This window comes from Trachypithecus francoisi, unplaced genomic scaffold, assembly GCF_009764315.1.
Source record: "Trachypithecus francoisi isolate TF-2019V2 unplaced genomic scaffold, Tfra_2.0 Lachesis_group12, whole genome shotgun sequence".
NCBI classification, from domain to species: domain Eukaryota; kingdom Metazoa; phylum Chordata; class Mammalia; order Primates; family Cercopithecidae; genus Trachypithecus; species Trachypithecus francoisi.
In genome coordinates this window covers 121,338,912-121,350,984 of record NW_022681457.1, presented here as the reverse complement: position 1 = coordinate 121,350,984, position 12,073 = coordinate 121,338,912, and the positions used below count along the sequence as shown (strand labels likewise).

Genomic DNA, 12,073 nt, shown 5'->3' with positions numbered 1-12,073 from the left:
TTACAGGCATAAGCCACAGTGCCTGGCCTGATTTTTGTATTTTTAGCAGAGACTGGCTTTCACCAAATTGGCCAGGCTGTTCTCAAACTCCTGACCTCAAGTGATCCACCCACCTCAGCCTCCCAAAGTGCTGGGATTACAGGTGTGAGCCACCGTGCCCAACGCTGTAGGGACACTGCAGGGAGGCCTCTACTGCCCTGCTAGATGTCACACGCCACGTGGTGCCACTCTCCTTCCTGTTCACAGGTCTGAAAGAAGTAGGCAAGATGGAGAGGCCTGGAACGTGTTGAAAGGGATGGAGCCCACTAGAAGACCTCACAGGGAACGGCTCAGCTCACAGACACCTACTCCTGTCAATTAATTATGAAAATGGAGTTGGGGCCGGGCGCAGTGGCTCAAGCCTGTAATCCCAGTACTTTGGGAGGCCAAGACAGGTGGATCACGAGGTCAGAAGATCGAGACCATCCTGGCTAACACGGCGAAACCCCGTCTCTACTAAAAAAATACAAAAAACTAGCCAGGTGAGGTGGCAGGCGCCTGTAGTCCCAGCTACTTGGGAGGTTGAGGCAGGAGAATGGCGTAAACCCGGGAGGCGGAGCTTGCAGTGAGCTGAGATCCGGCCACTGCACTCCAGCCTGGGCGACAGAGTGAGACTCCGTCTAAAAAAAAAAAAAAAAAGAAAATGGAGTTGGAAGCCGAGTGCAGTGGCTCACGCCTGTAATCCTAGCACTTTGGGAGATGGAGGTGGGCGGATCACCTGAGGTCAGGAGTTTGAGACCATTCTGGCTAACATGGTGAAACCCCACCTCTACTAAAAATACAAAAATCAGCTGGGCGTGGTGGGTGCCTGTAATCCCAGCTACTCAGGAGGCTGAGGCAGGAGAATTGCCTGAACCTGGGAGGTGGAGGTTGTAGTGAGCCGAGATCGTGCAATTGCACTCCAGCCTGGGCAACAAGAGCAAAAAATTCCACCTCGGAAAAAAAAAAAAGAAAGAAAAGAAAATGGAGCTGGAACTACTGATGTGCAATAAAACCCTGGGAGACGGACAGACATCAGGGACTGTGCCAGGCGCGGGGACTGATGCTTGCCATCCCAGCACTGTGGGAGGCCCAGGCAGGCGGATCACTTGAGGCCGGGAGTTCCAGACCAGCCTGGGCAACAGGACAAGATCCCATCTCTACAAAAAACACCAAAATTAGCCAGGTGTGGTGGCAGGTGCCTGTAGTCCCAGCTATTTAGGAGGCTGAGGTGGGAGGACTGATTGAGCCCAGGAGGTCAAGGCTGCAGTAAGCCGTGATTGAACCACTGTACTGCAGCCTGGGTGACAGAATGAGACCCTGTCTCAAAAAAAAGTCAGAGTTGGGGGTAACGTTCAGAGAAACTGGTTGGGGTTTTGGATGGGAAAAGTTTTGCCCTGACTAGAAATGATGGGCTGGGCGCAGCGGCTCATGCCTGCAATCCCAGCACTTTGGGAGGCCGAGGCGGGCATCAAAGTCAAGAGATCGAGACCATCCTGGCCACCAGGGTGAAACCCTGTCTCTACTAAAAAAAAAATACAGCCGGGCACAGTGGCTCACGCCTGTAATCCCAGCACTTTGGGAGGCCAAGGCGGGCGGATCACGAGGTCAGGAGATCGAGGCCATCCTGGCTAATGCTATGAAACCCCGTCTCTACTAAAAATACAAAAAAATTAGCCGGGCATGGTGACAGGCGCCTGTAGTCCCAGCTGTTTTGACGAAGGGAGGCAAGATGGTGCATTTCCGGGTTTTTCATCACCAACTTTTCCCCGTGTGCGCGAGGATGCAGCTGGCGCCCGGGAAGGTGCAGACCAACCAGGCATGCGCCAGGTGATGTCAATCCGAAGAGATCAAGATTTACCTGGTGGCACCTGCGGCGCCTTCCCCCCCCTCCCCTGACGCGCCCGTGCCCCGCCTATTCCCCTTCCACTCCTAGAAAAGCCACTCCCGGCAGATGCACGGGGCGGGCTTCCTCAGCCCCTACCTTTGTCGGGACTGCATTAGGAACTCTGCCCCAGAGTTCTACTGGGTGACTCTCTCGGCCTCCTTTGCCGGAGGCCAACAGACTTCACCCCCATACCTTTTTCTCTGGAGCTAGATGACCAAAGAATAAATTTGCAGTTTTGCTTTTAGCCTTGCCCACTCGCTGGTTCTTTTGTGCTCGCTCTGGTGGTCTTAGAAAAACAAATCACCAGCTACTTGGGAGGCTGAGGCAGGAGAAAGGCGTGAACCTGGGAGGCGGAGCTTGCAGTGAGCCGAGATTGCACCACTGCGCTCCAGCCTGGGCAACAGAGCAGACTCCTTCCAAAAAAAATAATAATAATACAAATATTAGCTGGTCATGGTGCAAGTGCCTGTAGTCCCAGTTACTAGGGAAGCTGAGACAGGAGAATCACTTGAACCAGATATGCAGAGGTTGCAGTGAGCCGAGATCGTGCCACTGTACTCCAGCCCTGGTGACAGAGTAAGACTCTGTCTCAAAAAGAAAAAAAAAAAAAGATGGAACACAGGTTATTGTCCTGGAAAATCTGCCTTTCCTCTGCTCGGGATGGCTGTGTTCAGACACGAGGGTGCCTGTGGTCCCTGGCTGCCTGCTGAGGGCCTGCTGTGTACAGGCCCCACACCTTACAGCTCACGCACATCCCAGGTGCCCTCTCATCCACTCTGACACAGGCGGAGGACACTGACAAGACGTTCAGATGAGGGAGCAGCGGGGCTGGGCCTGGGAAATGGGATGGGGGGCCGGGCTCCAGGTGGCAGCTACTGATGGGGCAGCTGTCAGAGTCAATCCCTTTGAAATGAAGTCTTTGTGTGGGGGAGCTGCATAGGGGGAGGGAGGGACACGGAGGGAGGAGGCCCTGGTGGGAAGGGCCCTGCAAGGCCTGCCCAGAGCACCAGGAGCTGGCTGGGACTGGAGACTGGCACGGCTGGAGCTACAGCTGCCTGGCAGAAGGGAAACTGAGGCGGGGGTGTGGCTCTGGGACAGACATCAGGGCAGGACATCCCTAGCAAGGGTCCACGGTCTGGCTGGGAGATGTGGACTAGCTGCAACGTGGGGCGGGGTTAAAGGTCTTCTAGGGTGGCCCTGGGGAGCATCACTCTGCACCTGAACACCACCCGGGCCGCAGGCCTGCAGCGTCAGAAGCATGAGTGAGCAGGGAAGGGAGACGGAGGAGGAGGGAGGCGGTGATTTGGACACAGCGCCTATGCTGCCCCGGAGACCTCCCGACCACCAGGCCTCAGCCCTGCCATGCCCAGGGTGGCCGGGGCCCCTGCTGCTGCCCGGCCGGCTGATGGCCGGGCTCCTGCTGCACCTCCTGCTGCCCGCCACAGCCTTCCTGCTGGTGCTCCTGCCCGCAGCGGCCGTCGTCTACCTGGGATTCCTGTGCCACTCGAGGGTGAGCCTGTGCCCCATGGGTGGGGGACTAGCTGGGGTCCTGGGGAGTGGCCGTGTCCTGCGGCTGAAGGCCACTGTGCCCCTTTCCAGTATTGCCCCTTGTCCTCGGAGACACGTGTGCCCCTACCTGGCAGCCCCTTCTTCTCCCAAGCACCCCCACCAGCCACAGCCAAAAAAGGGCTTTTGTTTTTCACCCAAGGGACAGCTCTATCCCCTCCCGGCCTCCCGGCCTTGTACCAGGGGCCACCAGGGCCTGGACAGCTGGGTGGGGGTGGGGAGAGAAAGGGGTTCCAGGAAAAGAAGATGAAAATGTTGTCAAGTTTCACTAACGCACAGCCCCCAGTCCCTCCAACACACACGGTCCCTCCCAGGCCCGCCTGCCAGTGCGGGGCTTCCCCAGCTGCAGAGTGGGCTGTGGCCTGGTCTGGGGGCAGGGGTTTAGGCAGATGGCCCCGGGCCCCTTTCTGCTGGTATGGGGGATAGCGCCAGCTGGTGATGGGAGGGCGCAGGGGGACAGAACACGGCAGTGGGCGCTTTTTCTGAGCCTCCCCTCAAGGGACCCTGCTCGGCCCTTTACCTGCTACGTCCCGATCTCCAGTTCACCCCTCAGCACTGCCTGGCCCACAGCGGCCCGGCGCCCTCCCCTCTCTCCGCCCCGCCCCTCCTTCGCCCAGGCCCTAATCCTCCCTCCCTCCATCTCCCCCTCCCTCTCCCCGCCCTGCTCAGCCCGCCCCGGCCCCTCTATCGCCCCGTCCCTGCTCTTTCATCTTCTCTATCGGCCACTCCTCTTTCCCGCCCTGCACCCTTCCATCTCCTTTTGCCGCGGCCTAGCATCCTTTCTCCCATCCCGCTCCCTCTCCCCTCCCCTCTCCACCCTGCTCCCGCCCACCCATCCCTCAGCGTCCGGCCCTCACCGCCCCTTCCTCACCCTGACCCACCCACCCCTCTCCTCCACCCCTGCCCTCCATCACCCTGCCCTGCTCCCCTCCCCTCCATCATCCCGTCCCGCCCCGTCTCCGCCGCCCCCTCCTCTCCCTCCATTACCCTGCCCTGCTCCCTCTTCTCTCCCTTCCGGAAGCTCCATCACCCCGCCCGCCCCCCACTGACCGCCCGCCCGGCCCCCAGGTCCACCCCGCTCCCGGTCCCCGGTGCCGCGCGCTGTTCTCGGACCGCGGCTCCGCGGCGCTCATCGTGTTCGGGCTTCTTTCGCTGCCGCCACTGCTGGTGCTCGCCTCGGCCGTCCGCGCCCGCCTGGCCCGGCGCCTCCGCCCGCTGCTGCCTCCGCCCGCTGGGACCCCCGGACCCCGCCGCCGCCCCCCGGGGCGCCCCGACGGGGACGAGCAACTCTGCGCCTGGGTGTGACCCGGCGGCCGCTGCGAAACCCCGAGAGGCCTCCGAGCTCGCGCGCGACCCCATCGCGTGCCCCAGCCCGGGAAACTGAGGGTCGCGCCCGCGCCCCCTTCCTGGCTGCGCGCGCAGCGCTCCCGGCTACGACCCCGGCCTCCCCCGCCCGCAGCCCCGCCCCCGCCACGGAGTGCAGAGGAGGGGAGGGGAGTGCAGGGGAGGGGAGTGCAGGGGAGGGGAGTGCAGGGGAGGGGAGTGCAGGGGAGGGGAGGGCAGGGCAGAGCCCGGCAGGCGGCCCTCAGAGGAGGGGGTCAGGCCCCAGCCCCAAGGCCTCTCGCGTCTGCCCAGGTCCCGGCCTCCAGCGTCCAGGGCTCTGGGACTCCCAGGGGAGACGCCCACGCTCGGCCACGCCCAGGGTTCCAGAAGCCCAGGGGTGGCGGCAGCAGGGCTCAGCCTGTGGCAGGCTCACATTCAGACAGGCGCCAGCATCTGTGGGCTCTCTCAGGATGACTGTAAGATCTCACTAACTTTGGTGTTCCTTGGTCTCACCAGCACCTCCCAGCTGGGCCGAGCTCACACCCACCCTGTTTGCTGTAAACCTCAGGTCCACAACGTTCATCAGCTCCGGAAATCCCTCAGCCATTATCTCGTTTCACCACGAATTCCTTCTCCATATCCTCACCGCTTCCTTTTTCCCCCCTCATCAAATTACTGTCTTCTGTCTAATCTGCTGATTAACTCATTCATTTTATCTTAAATTATTATGTTAACATATCCAGGCCAGGCACCGTGGCTCACATCTGTAATCCTAGCACTTTGGGACGACGAGATGGGTGGATCACCTGAGGCCAGGAGTTTGAGACAAGCCTGGCCAATATGGTGAAACCCCGTCTCTACTAAAAATACAAAAATTAGCTGGGTGTGGTGGCGGGCACCTGTAGCCCCAGCTACTTGGGAGGCTGATGCAGGAGAATCACTTGAACCCAGGAGGTGGAGTTTGCAGTGAGCCGAAATCGTGCCATTGCACTCCAGCCTGGATGACAAGAGCAAGACTCCGTCTTAAAAACAAATAAAAAAACAACAAAAATTAGCTGGCCATGGCGGTGCACACCTGTAGTCCCAGCTACTCAGGAGGCTGAGGCACAAGAATCGTTTAAACCCTGGAGGCAGATGTTGGAGTGAGCTGAGATGGCGCCACTGCACTCCAGCCTGCGTGACAAAATAAAACTCCATCTCAAAAGAAAAGGGGGGGGAACATATCTAAAAGTTACATCTGATTCTGTTTTAGATTTGTCTGATCACTTTTTATGGTCTCTCGGTACAAGCTTACTTTTTGGATTACAGTGTCCACTTCTTGTCTTTTTTTTTTTTTTTTCCTTTTTGTGGAGAACGGGATCTCGCTGTATTACCCAGGCAGGTCTCGAACTCCTGGGCTCAAGCTATCCTCCCGCCTCTGCCTCCCTGAGAGCTGGGATTACAGGCGTGAGCCACCGCGCCCGGCCTCAGTTTCCACTTCTTAAACATATTTTATATATAGTTATTTTATATTCTGTACTAAGTAATTCCAATTTCCTAGTCTTTAGGAGTGTAAATCTGTGAATGGTTGTTGCTACTGATTGTCATCAGTAGCATAGTGGTTCTCCGAACGTCTGGTAATGTCTAATTGTCAGCCGTTATCTGTGACAGTTCTGAGGTCCAACTTGGGGATGCTTCCCTCCAGAGACTATTCCCCATTTCCAGGCGAGACCACCTTGGGCCCCCTCGGTGACCCTTGAGACCCCTGGTTTAGCAGCCTCTATGCAGAGAAGCATCCTTGTTCGCTGGCCGCAGGCTGGCGCTCTGTCCCTGTGTGTGTCCAGTGAATTATCGGCTTTCCCAACCACTTCCCTTCATCATCCAGGCCTCCACATTACTCTGTCTGTTTACTGAGAGAGAGTCTTGCTCTGCCGCCCAGGCAGAGTGCAGTGGTGAGCTCCTAGCTGCAGCCTCGACCTCCCGGGCTCAAGTGATCCTCCTGCCTCAGTCTCCCAAGTAGCTGCGACTACAGAGTGCACCACCACACCCAGCTAATTTAAAATTTTTTCTAGAGACGGGGTCTCATCATGTTGCCCAGGCTGGTCTTGAACTCCTGGGCACAAGCAATCCTCTTGCCTCGGCCTCCTAAAGTGTTGGGATTATAAGCATGAACCACCCGACCTGGCCTTATTTATTTTTGCTGTTTAATTTTGGGGGAGCCTTGGAGATATTTACTTTCTTGGAAGCCCAGCAGTCTATTAAAAATGTATGCTCTTAGTAATTCATCCAGAAGTTGGTTGTTGCTGGAAGGCCTTTTAAGGGATCTAGTACATCATACTGCCAGCAGGGCTCAGCCTGTGACCAGGGTCGAGGCTCATTCCGTGGCCTTGAGCACAGCCTGGTGTGTGGCTGGGTCGAGTCCAGCAGAAGTCTCGGGGTTTTCCAGCCTCCATCCGAGTCCGACTTTGATGCCTTTCCTGATCAGACAGGAGCTGGGCCAGTGGCCAAGCTGCCAGGATGGCTTCCTTCCCCTCCTGCCTGGGTTGGCTCTGGCCGCCACTAGGGGTTGAAGATGAGGGCTCTCCTGGGAAGCTCTTGGCTGAGCATGGCCTGGCCCCGGAGCCATGAAAACAACAGCTGGGCCTGGTGGGGGTGGGGAGGCTGAGTGGAGAGGCCAGCTCCCTTGGCTGCTGGGCAGGGCTTTCTGTCCACAGCTGCCTCAGGCAGTTGTTTCCAAAGGTGTTTCCAGCTTCCCAGGCCCACCCTGAGGCCCCGCACTGCCAGGGAGGTTGAAGGCACTGAGCAGCCAAGCCGGGCCCCAGCCCCAGCTGCCTGACCAGCTCGCAGAGGAAGACCTGTGGGGGCCTGTGGGCCGTTCAGAGGGGTGTAGGAACGCACCTCTGGCCGGCCATAGCCCCGGAGAGCAGAGGCCTGGCCTGCGGAAGAGAAGCAAGGAAGGGGTGATTCAGGAAGGCCAGAGCCCGTGTGCGGGCGCAGGGGCCCCACCCCCCAGGACTGAACAGGCCCCACGTTGGAAGGCAGGGGCCCCACCCCCCAGGACTGATCAGGCCCCACATTGGAAGGCAGGGGCCCCATCCCCCAGGACTGAACAGGTCCCCTGTTGAGGCCCCTGGGTTCTTCCCGGGACGGTCGTTGCCTGGCCTTTCATGGATCCTAAGCAGCTTCCTTATTGGCCAACATCTGGGAAGCCAGGAGCGAGGCATGAAATGAAGAGGAGGTGGGGGCCCCAGGTATACAGTTGGCCTTTGCCCAGTCCTTCTAGCCCCTGCCAGGGAAGGACTCCACCTGGACCCCACGAATCTCTCCCAACTTTTGCCCAGCATGGCGCCCATGATCGAAACCCCGCTTCAGGGCCCTGGGTCCCCAGGCGCGCCCCTACACTGAGGGTGCCTCTACACCCCTTCCCCCAGAGCCCCCTCCCCCAGCCTCCTGCAGTCTCTACTGCAGCTCTCCCCTGGCCCAGGGGCCTGAACTCCTCGGGTGGAGGAGCTGAGCTGCAGGGTGGCCGTGGGGGCCATGGGGTGGCCGTGGGGACCTCTGCCTGGCGTTCTTTCCCAGTGGTTAGAGCCCATGCCCTGTCCAAAAGGGAGCCCGGAGTGTGTGTGCCTGTGTGTGTCCCATCTGCATCCCCATCATGCCTCATTCTGGGGCAGGGGGGCAGTAAGGGGCCCCGCCCCACTGGATGGAGCGAGCTTCCCACCTTGCCCCATGTCATTTGCTGATTTGCAAAATATTTCCTGGGAGCACAGTTGTTGGCAAGCACAGCCTCAGACGGTGTGAACAGCTGGGGGGCCCCTCAGATGTGGCTCCCTCTGTCCCTCTGGCCTGTGCTGGCCTGCCCCTGCCCCCAGGCCTGTCAGCTGGGAAGGCTGTGGGGCAGGAACTGCCCAGGGTTAGTGGGCTGGTCTGAGGGCTAAGGCCCCTGCTCCCAGCCCCGCCTAACCCGCCTCTGGGGAGTCCCTCGTGTGTGGACATAGGTCAGTCCCTCCCTGCTGCCTCCTTCCGACCCTGGTCCAGGCCCCTGGGAGTTTTGGGTCTGCCCAGGGCTGTGGTCTGAGCCTGTCCTGTGTCTAGGGAAGGAGCAGTGTGTCGTCCTCCTCTCCCTTTCAGGGAAGGATGTCCCAGCAGAGAGGCAAAGTGAGGGGACCCACACAAGGAAGGGGCCCTGCTATTGGGAAACCCTGGGTCATTCAGGCCTGTTGCTCTCTGGCTCCCACGGGGCCCGGCTCTGTTCTCGCTGTGGCGAAACTCCTGCCCCCACTGAGGCCAGCAGCAGCCTCCACCCGGCTTCTGAATGCCGCACTCAGGAGCCCAGCCACCCCTCCCAAAGGCCCCTAGCCTGCTCTGCCCCTGCTGTCCCGGTGCAGGCCCCTCCTGCCCACCCCACCCTGGTCTCAGTACTCGAGGTTCCTTCTCTCTGCCTGGAAGGCTCTTCCTCGAGTACCCTTGCGTGTGAGTCCCCAGTGACCCCCCATTCTCACAGTGAAAACAAGTAGACCGTATCTTTCCTAGCTGGTCACAGCCCACCCCTCCTAGCCTGGCAGTGCTGGCCCGGCGCCTGTGTGTCCCCAGCGCTGAGGCCGGGGTGCGGCTGTGCCCAGCACACAGATGGGGGATGGATGGACAGACGCAGATGGTGTGGCTCCCGCCCCCTACCCAGGCTGCTACCCGCCACCCCAGCTGCTGCTGGCACGGGGGACTGAGTGGGGTCAGCTCTGGGGCCAGAGGGGCAGTCCTGGGCTCCTGGGAAGTGAAAAGTGACCCCAGGACCTGTCTTTGACCCCAGGGAGCAGGCTGAGTCTAGGAGCTGGGTGGGCCCTGCTCTTGGTGACCCCGGCTCTGCCCCACTTCCTGTTATGGGGTGGGGTCTCGGGCTCAGGCACACCCCAGAGCAGTGCCTCAGGCCCACACTGCTGCCCCTCACCGCCCCTTCCATCTCTTCTAATGTGTGCTTCAGTACATTTATGAGATACAGGAAAACAGCAACCAAAGGCGCCGGGTGCGGGCCTGGGCGTTCTGCCCTCGGCTTGGGTCAGGGGTGAGGTCAGAGGCTTCAGGAGTTGCCCTTTTCCCCGGGGTCAAACATGACCACAGCCAGCTGGGGACAAAAGGCCCTTCTTCTTCTGCAGAAGCCTGGATTGTGCGGAGGAGGAAGCACTCCCAAAGGCGGGTGGGGGCAGGGCGGTGCCCGGGTGAGAGCAGCGTCCCCAGCTTCCCGGAACCCCCTCCACCTGCCTGCAGACAGACTGGCAGGGCAGGCCGGCTCCGGGAAGTGAGGCACAAGGACTCCCACAGCCCAGGCCCAGACCGTGGGGGCAGGGTGGCCGCAGCCACACCAGGCTGCTCCCCACCCCGTGAGGCCCAAGGCCACCGGGATCAGACAGGGGCTACGCCTGCAGGAGGCAGAAGGCTTGGGGCCAGGACCCACTGTGATCTGGCCTGACCGGTCCTTGCCCTGCCTCTCTTACCCCAGGCCCTTCTCCCTGGAGACTGGAGGGTTCCGGCTGTTGTATTTGTGCTTCCTCTGGTGTCTGCCTCAAGTCCGGCCCGGGCCCTGACACTGCGCCTCTGGCTGACCCCATGCTCTCTGAGACCCTCTGTCCACGTCCTTCCTCTGCAGTGGAGACAGCGGGTGCAGGGCAGGACATAGGAATGAGTCCTGAAGGCTGAGGAGCAGGGGGAGAGCTGATGGGGAGGGTCTCCTAGCAGGAGGGACTCCAGGCAGAGCTGGGAGCAAGGCAGGTGGCTGAGCTCGGCCCAGGCTGGGTGGAGGCCAGGCCTCCTGTGTCTTCTCCTGCTGATGGCGAGCTGAAGGGAGGAGGGTGGCAGCTTCCTTGAGGGCCTGAGTCGCAGCCAAGAAGACCCGCTCACTTTTTCCAGAAGTGAGGGAAACTTCCCCGTCAGCCCAGCAGGGCAGGCTGAGGTGTGACTGTGGCCCGCCTGCTGGGCAGGGGTGGGGGACAAGTAGGCCACTGGCTGTGAGCCTCCCCAGGGTGGGGGACCCTCGGCCCAGCTCCCTGCTTGACTACCTGGGCGTGCCTCCGCAGGGTCTGCAGCCAGCTTCCGGTCAGACTTCAGGTCCTCCAGCAGCTGTGGCCTTGAGCATCATCTCCACAGCAGCCCCTGTGTACTGGGGGCTGGGGGGCCTGGTAAGACCCCTCGGAGTGGCACAGCTCGCACTCTGGGGACCCAAAGTCCCCCCACCAGGCCCTGGCAGAAGCACAAGGCATTTCTGGTCCCAGCGGAGGCCTGAGGTCTGTGGAGCCCAGCCAGCACCTCCACTGCCAAGATCCCTGGCAGGGGGGGCGGGGGACGCCGGCGGGGACACAGCTCTCCCTTGTTCCTGCCGCCAGCTCCTCAGACTCAGCCTGCCGCTTCCTTTTTTAGGCAAAGTCGAGCGCTGGCCGTCTGCACGGCCCCGCGGTGTCTCACCTGCCTGAAAGGGAGGAAGGAAGCCCATGGAGCCCCATCCGTTCTCCTGCGGGGCATCCTCCAGGAGAGGGTGGGGAAGGAGGGGACATCCTGGCAGACACCCCCCACATCCCCCGCCCCCCAGCTCTGAGCTGAGAAGGCCCGGGGAGAGGGCCATGGCTACTCGAGGGAGGGCTGGGGTGGGGTTCTCCTGTCCAGGGGACACTGCCGGCCCAGCCCCACCTGAGCGAGGGAAATCTGCCCTGGGGGGCCTCAGGACACCCCCTGCACCCAGCCACCTCTAGTCTGGGCCTCGCCAAGACCCCAAGACCCAAGAGCTCCTGGCTCACCAGTGGGCCCCTCCAGTCCTGCTGGGGGTGTCTCCTGGGTCCCGGAGTCTGGGTTCCTCATTGGGTAGGGTATATGGGTAAACAGGCCCAGTGTGGTCCCAGTGGACAGGGCCTGAACCAACCATCTCCCACTCCCATGCCTCTTCCTCCAAGAAGCCCAGGTGGGGTGGGAGCTTCGAGTCTCTCAAACTCCTGTCTTCTGTCCCCTTTCAAGACACTGTGTCCTTCTAAGTCCCACCCCATGGCCCTTCCAATCTCTGCTGGTCAGTCCCTAGGACACATATCCTATTCCCCCAGACACCCACCGGCCTCCGGCCCTGTGGCCAAGGTGAAACCAGGCTCTGGACGTTTTCTGGTGCCACCGCCAGCCCCTGGGGTTCTCTTGGGTCTGGCTGCAGGGACCCCAGCACCCAGAGTCATGGCAGTGGTGGGCATGGGGAGGGCCTAGCCTGGTACCTCCCTGCTCGGCTCCTGCGGCTGGGGGTCGGAGAGGGGTGGAGAGCGCGGGCCGCACAGC

The 12,073-nt window shown here is 60.8% G+C and overlaps 1 protein-coding gene and 1 long non-coding RNA gene across 2 annotated transcripts; one reads left to right on the top strand and one right to left on the bottom strand.

The window, feature by feature from the left end:
* Positions 1-3,164: 3,164 nt before the first annotated feature.
* Positions 3,165-4,777, top strand: TMEM88B (transmembrane protein 88B). The gene is made up of 2 exons (XM_033228741.1): positions 3,165-3,416; positions 4,541-4,777. The coding sequence occupies exons 1-2, from the start codon at positions 3,165-3,167 to the stop codon at positions 4,775-4,777; spliced, it is 489 nt and encodes a 162-aa protein (XP_033084632.1).
* A 2,183-nt stretch (positions 4,778-6,960) lies between these two features.
* Positions 6,961-12,038, bottom strand: LOC117093461. Its single transcript, XR_004441152.1, has 4 exons — positions 11,862-12,038; positions 10,825-11,231; positions 10,264-10,409; positions 6,961-7,710 (listed from the first exon to the last, which is right to left on the bottom strand). It is a non-coding gene; the product is annotated as an uncharacterized LOC117093461 (long non-coding RNA).
* Between the last annotated feature and the right edge of the window lie 35 nt (positions 12,039-12,073).